Source organism: Ictalurus punctatus, chromosome 15, assembly GCF_001660625.3.
Source record: "Ictalurus punctatus breed USDA103 chromosome 15, Coco_2.0, whole genome shotgun sequence".
Lineage (NCBI taxonomy): Eukaryota > Metazoa > Chordata > Actinopteri > Siluriformes > Ictaluridae > Ictalurus > Ictalurus punctatus.
Window position 1 is genome coordinate 658,468 of NC_030430.2, and position 16,095 is coordinate 674,562.

Here is a 16,095-nt window from a genome sequence, read left to right on the forward strand (position 1 = left end):
ACCAGGGAAACTTGCCGCCATTAAGACAACAATGAACTCCACTTTATACCAGAATATTTTTGAGGCAAATGTGAGGCCATCTGTCCAGCAGCTTAAGCTGGGCTGAAATTGGGACATGCAACAAGACAATAATGCCACACATACCAGCAAATCAACATCTAAATAACTAAAAAAAAAAAAAAATCAAGGTATTGTAATGGCCACGTCAAAGTCCGCCTCTCAACCCCATTGGAATGTGTGGCTGGATCTTGTTGGTGAAAATGGAAGTTGGTGAGGACAACACAACTGTTATTTAGGTCCTGATTAATAAAAACAGAATTGAAGGAGGGTGTGCTTTCTTCTTCCCATGACTGTATATACAGTACTCTGCAAAAGACTCAAGTACCTTATTTTTTGTAGTAAATAAGTAAATAAAGTAATAAGTATTGAAATTGATTAATTTGCACAGATAGGAGGTATAATTACTTACGGATTTCAGCTGGTTCCTTGCCTTGCCTTGGAGAACCGCTCTTTCTTAGCTTGTTCAATACTTTTTTCCCGTGTCATTCCACTTCATTACACATAACTTTATTTATGGACTTTAATGTTGTGAATTCTTTATATTTCCGGATTTCTTGAGTTAATACTGATGTTTGGTGATAATTTCAAGTGAACAGACTCATTGGAAATATATACTGAAAAAAATGTTGACGTGTTCAATACTTATTTCCCCCACTGTATGAAAATATATGACATTCTATTAACAAGCAAAATGTTGCAGCACCCTGTATACACTACATGTCTGTAAAAGAAAAACAACTGGTTGATTTAAGGGCTTCTTATAATAATAATAGATAATCTGTACCTGTAGGTCTTAAGGTGATGTTTCCTGTCTCTGATTAGGCCTGGATTTCTTTCCATCAGTGTACTATACACCACCCGAGCTGCCTTTAAAATCCGACCAGACAAAAACTAAACAGCATGAAAGAGAGAAAAAGAAATTGGACTTTCATTACATATGTTTATTATACTGTGAACTTTGTTTTGAAAGAAAGTTTCAAAATGGCACATTTCGAAAGATGTCTAGTTGAGCAATTCATCTGAAAGCTTTGGTGATAATAGATAATAGATACATTGCTTAGCTTTTCCTTTTATTTTTAATTACGAACTGGAGAAGCAGAGAACGAGATAGAGAATAGTCAAGACACGAGAATGAAATACTCCCCATCATACATGCTGTGAGTGAGTGAGAGTGTGTGTGTGTTTCATGATTCATTTTTCCCACACCTCCTCTGCAGAAGTGTGGTTTATAGCACACTGTATGACTACTACCTTCCACCTCTGTCTGTGCTCCGGTGTGGTCTCTATCTCAAACTTTGTTACATCACAAGTGTCTTTTTAATTCCTTTATACTGTAGTATAGAGGAAAAAAACTATTTAAAATGTCAACTCGTCGGACCACAAAACACGATTCCTCTGTGCTACTGTCCATCTCAGATGAGACCGAGCCCAGAGAAGTCAGTGGCGTTTCTGGACAGTGTTGATGTACGGCTTCTGCTTTGCATAGTAAAGCCTTAATCTGTGCATGCAGTAACAAATGTTGTGGACTGACAAAGGTTTACAAAAGTATTCCTGAGCCCATGTCAGGATCTCAATTACAGACTCATGACAGTTTTTAAGACAGTAACATCTAAGGGATCGGAGACCACACACATATAACAGAGGTTTTCGGCCTTGCCGAAAATTAGACCAGATTCCTTGAATATTTTAATTATATTGTGCACTGTAGAAGGTGAAAAGCCCAAAATCCTACTGATTTGTCTTCGGGGAATATTGTTCTTAAAATGTAGGATTATTCGCTGACGCAACAGTTGGTAGATTGGCGAGCATCGACCCATCCTCGCTCTTGAAGGACTGGGCCTTTTTTAGAGGCTCCTTATATACTATGATTAGACAACTGCCTCACCTGTTTCACAATAGCTTCTTATTTCAACTTGTCACATCGCTATTAGCTCTAAACTGCCCCTGTCCCAAATTTTTTGGAATGTGCATCAATTTCAGAATAAACGTTTACCTTTAAAAAACTAAGCAGTTGATTAGGTAAAACATCAAATACCTGGTCTTAATAACGTTTTTGTTTAAATACAAGGCAAAGTACATTTACAAACCATACCTCTTTGTTTTTATTAGCATTTTCCTTACTGTCCCATTTTTTTTGGAATTGTAGCTAAATAATACAGTAGAATATAGTAAAATAATACCTAAAAAAAAATATATATATATATATTAGTTACATTGACTGAAAAACAGTAAACAAATCGAAACTACTTTTCCAAAGGCTTTGTAGAAATTCCACATTTATTCTGAGAGTATACTCAGCCTTATATTTTATTATAGTTTAATTACCATTACCGCCATAGACCAAATAAAATGAAACAGAATGTATATTTGTGGAACTGGTGGATGTAACTGCTCAATCTTAGGTTCTAATGGAACTCTGAATAAGTGCTTAAAGGGAGGCACACATGGAGGATTAATTCCTCCAAGTTAATTAGCAGACAAGAAGAAAAACTCATACACAGTTTTTCTGTGTATACAATATTACAATATTAACTGTATAATAATATTGTATAATATTAACTGTTAAACATAAATACATTATGTGCTACAAGTATCTAATTAGAGGCAAATAGATGCAGACTTTTCAAATTAGATTAACCCTGGATCGCAATAAAATAAAGTCATTTCTAACACTTAATAATAAACATTTTCCAATTGACTTACACCTATTCCACCTATTCCTTAGTTAGTATTTAAAATGAGTTTGAACGTTTTGCTGACAGTATGGATTTTATTTCCCAGGGTATTTAGAGCCCTGGAATCCACCCTTTGAACACACGAACACGCACACGCACACAGAGAACCTTAGTGTAATCTAATTACAATAGTAAATTGTAAATATAGCTGCAAGCAGCAATGGCAGATTCCTCCTCAAGATTGTGGACCATTTCAAAATTGACATGAAAATTGACATGAAATGGCTACTATGTGCATAAACACTTCAAGTAAAGTTTTGTCTTTCAAAGTGTACTTTGGCTCTATCCAAGACAAACAGCGCCATCTAGCGATAAACAATAAAGATATTGTTAAACATAATATAACATATTGTTAATTCTTCTAATGTCTTTGTTTTTGGAGACATGAGGTTGCCATCAAACATGGTAACATAATGTAGTGTCCTCTCTCTGTGTGGCACAGAACAAGTCCATAGGTTAATGTTCCACTGATTTATGGACACAAGAATTATGTGCAATAGTTGTCAGTTGAGAATCTTGGAGAATTACTTCATACTGATACAGTGCAACTTTAACATTATTTTGAATTTATTTCTGCTGCTATAACATTAATTTGAATGAGCACATTGGCTGATCCATGACAAACACCGCCATCTAGTGGAAGATAAATATATTGTTAAACATAATATAAACAGATATTATCAAAGGTAATATTCCCTTTAATGTCATTGTTTTTGGAGATATGAGGTTGCCATTGCAAGGTTAACAAATTGTAGTGTCCTCTTTGTGTGTGGCACAGATCAAGTCCATACGTTAATGTTCCATTGTTTTATGGACACAAAAATACGTGCAACAGTTGTCAATTCACCAATATGTAAATAGTTTGGCCAATTTCTTTTTATTCCTTATTGCTTATCACCCTGTAGAAAAACATGCATCCCACACATATGTACCACAGTTCAAGTAAATCTGACCTATGGTTCATGAGGAGAAGATTGTTGTAGTTTGGACAAACGTAGGGGAAAATCTATCATGGTGGACATTATGGGTCCCAGAGGCTTTTTTTGTTCCCCATGAGAAAGAAGGCATGTATACCAATTTTCAGACATTTTGGACTTATGGGGCTGATTGAAAATCATGTTGACTTTGGGCATGGCCTGTAGCACCACCTATGGGCTCATGTGGGCCATTTGTGGTGTGTCAGTTATTCCTGGCCTCAATATACCAAATAAACAAATACTTAAAATAATAAATACTTATGTACATGTGCTTTTTTTGTTTTTATTTTTAATAAATTTGCAAAGATTTCAAACAAACTTATTTCATGTTGTCATTATGGGGTATTATTTCTAGAATTTTGAGGAAAATAATGAATTTAATCCATTTTGAAATAAGGCTGCAACATAACAAAATGTGGAAAAAGTGAAGCGATGTGAATACTTTCCGGATGCACTGTACAATGGCTACTGCGTGTGTATATATGGATCGTGGTACATCAACTGGCCTAATTCTTCTGTCAGAAAGAACCACAGCTACTCCAGGGTGAAATTTAGAATCCAAATACTTATTATGGAATGAAATAACAGGATGCATAGATAGAGTTATAGGGCACTTAGTGAGATAAGGAGAATGATAATAATAATAAGAAGATTATACTAATAATAACAACAACAACAATAGGTTTCCACCTGATGGAGGAATCCTAAATATTTTCCACATAGTCCACTAACCTTTCTTATAGTTTTCATAAGGATTTTTTTTCAAGGTTTTGAGGGCTTTGGGGCCCTTCACATGCTCAAAAACTCATGCAATTCGGCACACACATCCGAGTCATTGGCCATCAGACCCAGGCAAAGAGTAGCACATGGGCGGTGTGGGGGGATCTTTAGCACCCCCTTTCACACGGTACAAAACCTTGGTGCAGAAATCATACATGCTTGTATGTATATGTACGAATCTCAGTAGACATATTACTCCCATCGACCCGAACAACATTCACAATGATGATCAGTAGCTCCGCCCTACAGGAAGTCAGCCATTTTGGATTTTTAGAAAATTGAAGGCTTTGCATTTTTAAAAATACTCCTCCTAGGGGATTCATGTGATCGTCACCAAAAATGAACAAAATTATGCCAAGCCATTGAAGATGCCACATTGCAAAGGGATTTTTGATATCTTGAATGGTTTCACCATGGCGAGGCAATAAATTTATTGCAAAAAAGGGAAACAAGAAATGTCTCCTATCTTCTGCATACAAGGAGTAATTTAGATCAAACTTTAGCTGTATGTTTGGTCACAGGGGCTGTCACATGGATGTGACTACTGTGAATCATGGTCATAGCATCACCAACTGACATCAGGACGTGTGTCATTTAAAACAGACTCTTAAATAGTCTTCTTATATTTACCCAAATCGCTTCAAACTTGGTCAAGACACAGCTGATTTAAAATTGCGAAAAGCATTAAACTTTAATACTCTTTTCTTTGTATATCTGCATGTTTTACTCAGAACTCACTTCACTATGCAAATATTTCATACACCCACTGGGCGGTGATGGCACTGTAGTGCTTGGGCCCGTCATCGCTGCTTGCAGCTATATTTTGACTTGTTCTTAAATCAAGTTGCTCGTTTATTCCTTGTGGTACAGTTTGCCCAAGGAGGTGGTCTTAAGACTGAGTACAGCATGTTTCCAGCAAATGTTTCCTCATTATCCTTTCATTCTTTCTCATACTATACGTTTCATTTTTTTACATCATGAAGACAGTTCTGTCCTCTGTCTCACTCTAGAGACCTCTAGCTTGGTCAAACACTCATGATGATTTAATTGGTTTCTAACCTGTAAGGGATTGGTTGACCTGATCAGTCTAAAGGGAAACTGTCTGCACAGCTTATTTCACATGCAGAAGTAACACCATGTAAAACAGACACAAACCTGTACAAGACAACAATTGCTTAATACTCTTACTATGCTTAACATGGAGAAAACCAGAACCACTTAGCTAAAGAAACTATACACAATATAACACGTCACACATCTCCATGAAAGTGGTATATTACAATAATTCAACAAAATGTGTCAACATTTATCATAAAAGCTATGAGCTATATTAATTAAATTGTTGACTCTGGGATATTAATTTTCCCTTTCCCACTTGCCATGTCTAGTTTGACTGGTATACAACTTTCCTCACAAGACTCTCAATCTACCAAATATTCTCACTGCCCATGCAGTATGTAGACACTATGTCTACAGACCCATGTAAATCTCAATTCTGTCCTCTGGACTCCATAGCCCAGTTCCCTAGAGGACAAATATGGGATGATAAAGTTACACAGAAGGTCATGGTTATTCTAATCCATTTTCCCAGGACTCCAGATTACCTCAACTGAATACATTGCCTTCAATGTCATAGCTGAGCTGTTATGCTGGAACTGAAATATGTTCAAATATTACTCTAATGCTGAGTGTGAAAACTCTTATTATGACATTGTGTAATTGTCCTTGTGTTTCTGTACTGCATGTACTTTGTCTTCTTGGCCCTAGAGAACTGCAGGTTAAATTAGCTTCAGGTTAAATGCGCCAGTGCAAGAAGACATTTTGTCACAGCCCTACAAAACTAGTTGATATCTCCTTGTACCAAAGGCAATTTCAATCATTTAGCCACAAACTTTTTTTTTTTCTTTTTAATTTATGCTTACAACACTATACACTTTTCTAGTGACCATGGAATGCTTGGATACAGCATTTATGGCTTATCCACATCTAAGTGTGGCTCCTTCTAATCGTTCAAAATGCCCACTTAAGCTATTGAATCCAAGCATATAGTTGCTATGTGACTCAGTAGCTGCGTTTACATGGACAGCAATAATCTAATTATTGACCTTAATCTACGTAAGGTAATATTGTGATTAAGGTGTTTACATGAGTCGCTTTTAGAATACTCCTGTCATGTACCCGTTTTACATGTTATAGAACATAATTAGATTAACGGCACACATCATTACATCACCGCGCCACGCCGTCCGACGTCCCTCCAGAATTTCACGTATCTACATACGGTTCGTCTTCGTTATGGGACCGTATACACTTTTGGGTGTTTTTATTTATATTTTTTACGAATGCTTTAAGCGCAGTTAATTATTTGTCATGCTATACGTGCTAATAGACAATTGCTTGAAGCGGTGGGTGTGTCCCAAATCGCATAGTTACCGTCTATATAGTAGTCGAGATACATGTATTTTTCCCCACTATAGCCTATAGTAGGAAAGTATGCGATTTGGGACACAGCCGAACTCTCTTGTTCGCTGTAAAACTGCAGTGTGTGATCGTGTCCTGTCGCAAAATGCGGTGAAAACTCCCACACGACGTTCATAATGTGATTAAGGTGTTTACATGTCACTACTACATGTCCATAATGTGACTAAAACAGGAATACTCCACCTGTCTTAGATTATTGCTTACTTCGATTATGACCTTAATTAGATTAAGGTAAGTAAAAATTGCTGTTTACATGGTAGTTTCTTAATTAAAGTATGGTCTTAATCGGATTAAGAGTGGATTATTGTTGTCCATGTAAACGCAGCTATGGACAACAATAATCCACTCTTAACCCGATTAAGACCATACTTTGATTAAGAAACTACCATGTAAACATTGACTACGTTTACATGGACAGCAATAATCTAATTATATAATGTGATTAAGGTGTTTACATGTCTGTAATGCATGTCCATAATACGATTAAAACAGGAGTACTCCACCTGTCTTAATTAGATTAGAGCTTAATTAGATTATGACCATAATTAGATTAAGGTTGCTGTTTACATGGTAGGTTCTTAATCAAATTATTCTCTTAATTAGATTAAGAGTGGATTATTGTTGTCCATGTAAACGCAGTCATTTTTACTTACCTTAATCTGATTAGGTCATACTCGAATTAAGCTCTAATCGAATTAAGACAGGTGGAGTACTCCTGTTTTAGTCGCATTATGGATGTGTATTACAGGCATGTACACACGTTAATCACATTATGAACATTGTGCGAGAGTTTTCACCACATTTTGCGACAGGACACGATCATACACGGCAGTTCTCAACATTTTACGGCGAAAAAGAGAGTTCGGCTGCATCCCAAATCGCATACTTACCTACTATAGGCCTGTAGTGGGGAAAAACACATGTATCTCGGCTACTATATAGGCGGTAAGTACGCGGTTTGGGACGCAGCCCACGGCTTCAAGCAGTCGTCTATTAGCACGTACAGCATGACAAATAATTAACTGCACTTAAAGCGTCCGTAAAAAAAATAAATAAAAACACCCAAAACTGTACACGGCCCCAGAACGAAGACCAACTGTATGTTGATAGGTGAAATTCTGGAGGGACGTTGGACGAAGTGGCGCGGTGACGTAATGACGCGGGCTGTTAATCTAATTATATTCTAAAATATGTGAAACGGGAACATGACCGGAGTATTCTAAAAGCGACTCATGTAAACACCTTAATCACATTATTATCTTACTCAGAGTAAGGTCAATAATTAGATTACTGCTGTCCATGTAAAGGTAGTCAGTGAGATTCTTGAAACCTAGTTCTTCCTTTTCACTCTTTACTGATGGGACTAAAAACTGTACAAAACAATAAAGACATGGTCAAAGATAAGTGGCTCAATATCTTCATCAACTACCAAAGCAGAAGTCCTTATTAAAGTGTTACCCAACCAAAGGAGAGCAACTGCTTAAGGCAATCACCCAATACATCTACAATGTTCTACATGGAAAACACATATGACACAACCACAGGCACAAAAAAAACAAAAAAACAAAACAAAACACAGCAACAACCAGTATCAACAAAAATACCCCTTTCTTCTACTGGAAGGGTTCTTACACAACAAATGAATAAAACTGTGTAGGTGTGTAGTTACAGTATTAAACAGTTTGAGGTGTAATTTTTCCACCAATAAGACACTTCCACCTCTGCATGGAAGGGAGGAAACTCAGTAGCAGACTGCATTTTCCAGTTGTGGGTGACACTAGTAGCAACTCCATTACTGTACAGCACAGAGAAGGTGAGCAATAATGGTGGGTAGCCAACTATACTTCCTAAGACATGTTTTTGTTCTCAAGATTCACTAACTTTGCAAATACCAAAAGAGAATGAAGAGGATAACAATATAGCTTAATTACCATTAATCACAGTGAAACACACTGAAACATACAGTATGTGCCCCATCATTTCTAAACTAGACATGTGTCAGCTACTGTTAATGTTAGACATACAAAACTGAACACAATCAGACAGAAGTATTACACTACTAATGTGTCTCTACCATACATCTAGTATGTGGCCAAGACAATGCTAATAACACTCCAGTGGGAGCTTTTCATGGTGAAAAATAACCCTCCTACAACCGCCTCACTGTTCTTTCATTAAAGAACACTCTACTCCGCCCATAGCCTATATAAAGGAATCATTGCATGAAAACCAGCTCCAAACAAAACACTCAGTGTGTTGAATTCCATAGGAAGAACTGCCATGAAACACCAGACCTAATGCCTCAGATGCTGTATGTTCTTCTTGTCATTGGGATGTATTAATTCCACCCAACCTGCCCCCCGAAGCATGCATAGTTGCTGCTGCTGAGGATGGCCCCACAAGGTGCAGCCTAAAGATCACTGAGATTACTGAGGATGGTACCACTTACAAACCATAAAAATGGCTTTGGACCTCAATTCATATGAACAGTTATGGTATGATGACTAGGACTGCAATTGCTACAAACAGTTTTACACTCGAGTCTCCATCAGTGAACAGTGGAGAAGTTCAACAAAACAGACTTCATGTAAAAACTGTAATGAATATTCCTGCTTACAGAAGTGCACTATTTGAGCATGTAGTATTAGCACAATTATAGAAAGGATTTATTTATAATCATACTATCCAGTGTCACCAGGATGAGGATGGGTTCCCTACTGTGTCTGGTTCAACTCAAGGTTTCTTCCTCATATTGTCTGAGGGAGTTTTTCCATGCTACCGTCGCCTCTGGCTTGCTCATTACGAATAAATTCATACATTTAAAATCTATATCCTGAATTTATATATTTCTGTAAAGCTGTTTTGGGACAATGTCCATTGTTAAAAGTGCTATACAAATAAAACTGAATTGAATTGAATATATCATAGCAAGGATCTGATTTTTGTAGAATATCTATTGCAGAGAAATTCAGCTAGAAATCTGACCAATTTGACCATTAAAGAGTTGTGCTGTGGATGATGTACACAAAATATATGTAGCATAAAGAGCGTGTGTATGTGGACTTTAATCAGTCTTGTTGTAGAATTAAAGTAGCGTAAGGCAGGGAAAAGAAGCTGAGCTCTACTCCTGCACTCTTATCAAGCTAGTGTTCTCCCTTTATGGCACCTCTTGAAGGGTCATAGATAAGACCAATAATGCATACAGCAGAGTCAGTGTGGGAAGAATTGGCAGGAAGGTTTTCTGGCTATGCATAAAAATTATTTTTAGTTTAGACCATGCCAATACTAAAAACAAAACACAAGTACTTCAGACAGGGTCAGGCAAGACCAAAATTCATATAAATTTGCTTGGGAACAGCGGCAGCCATGTATTATTTCATTTCTTAAAAGTTTGAAGATTTACAATAGGGTACAACTGACATTTTTAAGATCATGCTTTTGTGCTACTAATGCAATAGAAACAATTATTGATTTACTGCCATCTACTTTTTTGGTGCTCAGACAACACAATTCTTCCACTTCTTGCATCCTCAGCTTTCAGTCATTTACATGATACAGTTGTGGAAAAGGTATCTTTGATCAAAGACATGGCATATCACTAGAATTTTAAAGGCATTAGGGAATACACTTTTAAAAAAAAAAAAAAAAAAAAAAAAAAAAAAAAAAAAAAACACACACAACAGGCTTAACCATTGCGGTTTTTTTACATGGATTATTGCACTTAGACATTTTTCTTAAGGAAGCAATCAATACAGAGGGTGTTCATGTGTAATAATAATAATAATGACACATTTTATTTCTATTGTACTATTTCTATACTCTACAAACTGTCACGTGACTAAAAAAACACATCACATGATTCAGACACATGCTCAAGTTCACCTGTTCCCAACCACCTGCTCCCCTTGATGTAACCTGGACATTCAAACACTCTCTGGAAAGTCTTGCTCCAAGCCAGTTCTAGTGATATTACTAAGTCTTTGTTCTAGTGTGTGTATTGCCGGTTCTGACGTTGTTTTCATGTTTGCCCTAGTCTAGCCTGATTGCTGATTGCCTGACCTTTGCTTGACTGTGCTTTTGGAATTGTGTTTTGTATTATTTGCCTGATTTTTATGAAATAGACCTTTACTTGCAACCTACACCATCAAAGTGACATCAAAATATAGGTAAAACTGCTGCAGACCTCAAACAGTAAAGACTAACAATCTTGCACCATCACCCTCAACACTGGAACACCCAAGGGTTCTGTTCTAAGCCCCTTTTTATTCACCCCGTTCACACACAATTGTTTTATTAAACATAAGAGCAACCAGATCATTAAATGTGCAGATGACACCACAACTTTGGGACTCATCACAAATGATGAGGTGGCATACAGGGATGAGGTGCACAACTTGAGGACTGGTGCAAGAACAATAACCACATCTTAAATGTCAGTAAAAAAACAGATGGTAATGGACTTTAGCAGGACACAATCTACACACCAACCTATACACATCAATAGAACACCTGTCCAGTGTAAGGTTCTTGGGTGTAAATATCACCAACGACCTCACATGGACTCTGAACTCGCCTTTACTTCTTGAGGAAGTTGAAAAAAGCAATGATCCTCAACACTTTCAACAAGGGGCATCATAGCATCTGTCCTGGCCCACAGCATTACAGTCTGGTATGGTGTAATGTAATATATACACACACACACACACACACACACACACACATATACATATATATACACATATATATACACATATATATACACACACACATATACACACATATATATATATACACACACATATATATATATATATATATATATATGTGTGTGTGTGTGTGCGTGATAATGCTTTAAATGCTTCCAGTGTACACTAAACTGCTTCTTTGTAGCTTAAATTGGCTAGACTCAGCATTCAAAATATGTGTCTAAATATGATATATCTCTCAATAAACACAGAACACAGTTAATGCATGCAGGATTTCTGTAGGTATCAAAAATGTAACATAAAAAAAAAAATCAGTGGCTTATGGTGGATGTTAATTAAAAGCAGCTAGATCTATTAAGGGCAAAAAGATTATGAATGTATTAAAAAATAAATGTCTTATAAACATGTCTTGAAACATGGCAGAATATTTATGCCTTTTTTTTTAGTCTAAATAATCCTTTATAATTGATAGTTACCTATTAAATAATGCCCATTAATTAATTCATATTAATTAATAGGCCTTAATGATTAATTAACACCTATACAAATTATTAATAGGCATGTGTGTGCATAGATAAGATCACTCAATACGTGTATGTCAAAGTCTGCCCACACTGCTTTTTCAAGATATTCATACCTGCTTCATAGCGTCCTGTGTGTCCAAGGCCTCAGGCAGTGGTGTCTGTGAAGAAATACAGAAATGATGTATATATGATGTGTATATATAGAGAACTGAACAGACAACCCATTAGTTGTAAATTTGTAATCTTAAACTTAATATTGTTCTTAAGTGTAAAAAGCAAAACACACTATTTACCATGATCGTAAAAAGAACTTGGCTAGACAGGAAACAACAGACTTCTGATGATGGCTAGAAGAATGCCATCTACTGTGATTTTCTTAATGAACCTACAAATATGTGATTCATCATGTTTTAGCACCCTGTCATGCTTCTGAGGCATGTGCAGATCATCACAAAAGAATTACGATTCATACCAAAAAGCGGAATGTTGTCTGTGTCGATCAACTGCTTCATACACAGAGACAGAGGTAGACAGATATGAAAACTTTGAGTTGCTCTCTTACCAAATACCATTAGAACAGGTTTAACAAGTTGCCAAACCATTTGTGTTGGCTGTAATGTGTAACATACTTGAAAGTGTATTAGGTCACAAGCTGCATACACTTATGATGTGATCATCACTCAAGCAGCACTCAGAACCTCTTGTGCCGTATTCAGCAAGTGAATACAAAGTCTCATTTTCCTGCAATCAAAGCCTTGCCAAGCAAAATGAATCGCTTCCCGTACTGCTTCAGTGTGGCATGATGAGCACAAATGGAGGGATTGAAAGAACTAATCAAGACGTTAACTGACATGTGATTTAATAAAGCCATAAAAGTCATTATTACTTGGAATATACCATTGTCACAATGAAATCAATTGTGTTTTATCTGATTTATCCTAATCATCCTTCTTTGAAGTATTCGGTATATGGTATTAGTGGTATAGTATTCTATATTACTACTGGTTTGCAACACAAACGGGCCTAATCTTTATCGATATCATTAGATCATTGTCATAGTGCTTGCTACAATAAAATACAACAAACTTGCACTTGAAATGGGAAGACTGATATTGACTGTGGAACATACATACATACATACATACATACATACTTTAGCCTCCCTGGTGGCTTTGAGGCAGTTCTCGTAAAACCCCTGCAGCCTGCAAACTCAGCTGGCAGGCAGGAAATGTCCTCACACTTTATCTAAGCTGTGTACATTCCCCCAAATACCTGTAAAACACTTCCACTTTTGCTGGCAGGACCTGTTTATAACCCTTCTTTTACAACACTCAGGTGAAGTGTTGCATGGTATCACAATATCTCACATATGCAATGTTAAAGTGACAAAGGAGGCCCATACTGGTCTGTTCATGTAGCCTAACCTTTCTACTGTAATTTTCTGGGTCTTGTGAAAACTTGGCCCTGAGCTCAAGAGAATTTTTTTCTCCCGAACCTCAGGTGTGCTTTTTAAATTGAGTTCTGTAATCGAGAATGGTTACATGGAGCACTCTTTGTGCTGGAATGCATGTACAGAAACAAAGTTCTGTCTCCACATCTTTAAATGCTGCCCCAAAACTGATATTTGTGTAGTGTGACACTGGCTTACTTTGAGCAACAATTAACGTAGTAAAGGCAATCTAAAGTTAACACTGACACTATTTTCTTAGCTGTCTCATCAACTGCAATTCAGTGCATAACATGACAGTCAGTGGTTTACCAATATGGAGACCAGCCAAGACCAACTGGGATGTTTAGTTCATGTTTTCTGTTGCCATGTTTTAATGATCTCTGCTTTGATTTGTTGATATGAATCAAGTTATCTATTTTTTTTAATGTTGTATCACAATAAATGAATAAATAAATAAATAAATAAACAAACAAACAAACAAACAAACAAACAAACTGGATGTAATTGATAGTGACAGTGAATAAAAAAAGATATACTGATGTACATGGACTCAAGTCACTTGTTTGGAATTTATTAAATTCAATAGCATTCATGCAAAATATTCAAAATAAAGATTTTGTAAAATAGTATCAAATAAAATATATTGAAATTACTGTAATATTATTATACTGTAAAATAAGTTGCAGTAAGGTTACTGTACTGTAAAATGAAATTGCAGTAAAGGGCATCATATGTAAAACATTCACAGGTAAGCTACTGTAAAGAGACAGTTACAGTAAATTACTGGCAATGGTGCTGCCAGCAAGTTACTGCAAAAATACAATAAATTGTACAACAGTGTACATTTTAAACGCCTAAACCCTAATTAATCATTTCCATATAGGTGCATTATTTTTATAAGAAAATATTGCCCTACATTTGCAATGAGTTCTTTATTTAGTCACAACAAATTTTGATCTCAGAATGGGTTGTAGAGAGAGACAAGCCATATTCTCAGTCTGTAAATTCCTCAGAGCAAATATTAGTGCAGTGTATTAACACACAGAACTGTCTGAGTTAGTAACTAATTCAAAAGAGTAAAAACAAACAAATCTTTCTGAATTTAAAGTCATAAATGTCAAATTTCAAGACAAAAATAAAAAGTCATGAGTGCTGACAGTGCTGCAGATTAAAGTTAGCAGCAATATAGGTCTTTGTGTGCAAAATGTCTTGAACATTAATTTTCAAAAATGACTGTGACAATAAACAATAAGCTATAAATAGGAGTTTCTTAATACTTTTGGCCAGGCAACACACACACACACACACACACACACACACACACACCCTTGAAAGACAATGGAAAACAAAGTGTTTCCAACCGAGGCCTTGCTTTTTGTTTTTGGGTCGCACACAGTGTCTGGCGGATGTGTTGTAAACCACTAGTACACACACAACAAACAAACAAAAACAAAAGTAAGGTCCCATAAAATGTAGTTAAATTTTACATTTAAGTCCATTCTTTGTGTACAGAAGCACTGTTTGAAAACACAGTGAACTAATGTTTCATGACATGACATGAAATCAGACACACTTACCCAGCTGATGCCCCTGACAGCCTCGGTCTCCTCTGAACAGCGATCAGGAAACACTTGGTAATTGTAACTCCGAAAGAGATGCATTTTTGTAGACAGATTCGACATCAAACACCTGCCGCTGGATTACATGGTAAAGCGAGCTATTCCGACACAGCCCGATTCTCGCTCCCTCTCCCTGCTACCGAGCGGAGATTACACAGCGCGGAGACATTCATCCCGTGTCACCCCCGCACAGGTTCTGCAGGACGCGGCCACCTGAGGCTCCGCGCGAGGAGGTGTGTGTGTGTGTGTGCGTGCGCGCCTGCGTGCGTGCGCGAGCAAGTCAACGCTCTAACTGTGCAAATACCGACAGGAACAGCCCACTCATTCCTAACCGCCTCTACAGGAACAGACACTCCCACATGTCCACTTGTATCGGTAACAACAACAACTGGGTGCGACGCAGGAATCCTAGACATGATAATAAAGACGTGTTACAGAAATTTCAACAGTTGAATGTTGCTAATTTAGCCCACTGAGTTTGTTATGAGGACAAGCAGAAGGGTTTGCAAGGCACGTGACCGTTTATGTCCAAGACTCACCTCTTCTACAGTGGATCATTTCTTTTTTTGACTTCTGCTGTAATCATAAAGATGCTCAGAATGAACATCCCTTCAACATCCCTTCTCACTGCTCAATACTACTCATAGCACCTAATCCACTGTATGAATAAGTATGTCTTCTACTATATTCCAAGATATACACTGCCAGACAAACGTTTTTTTTTTAACACCTTATATTTTAGCAATTTTTGTTTAAATGGGTT

At 36.8% G+C, this 16,095-nt stretch overlaps 1 protein-coding gene across 1 annotated transcript in view; it reads right to left on the bottom strand.

The window, feature by feature from the left end:
- rapgef3 (Rap guanine nucleotide exchange factor (GEF) 3) overlaps positions 1 to 15,816 on the bottom strand; it is a 40,105-nt gene extending 24,289 nt beyond the window's left edge. Inside the window, exons 1-3 of the mRNA XM_017486561.3 lie at positions 15,291 to 15,816; positions 12,377 to 12,421; positions 845 to 951 (exon numbers count right to left, since the gene is read on the bottom strand). Coding sequence (XP_017342050.1) covers positions 845 to 951; positions 12,377 to 12,421; positions 15,291 to 15,395 — 257 coding nt within the window. The 5' untranslated portion in view covers positions 15,396 to 15,816. The remainder of the gene's footprint in view (positions 1 to 844; positions 952 to 12,376; positions 12,422 to 15,290) is intronic.
- Between the last annotated feature and the right edge of the window lie 279 nt (positions 15,817 to 16,095).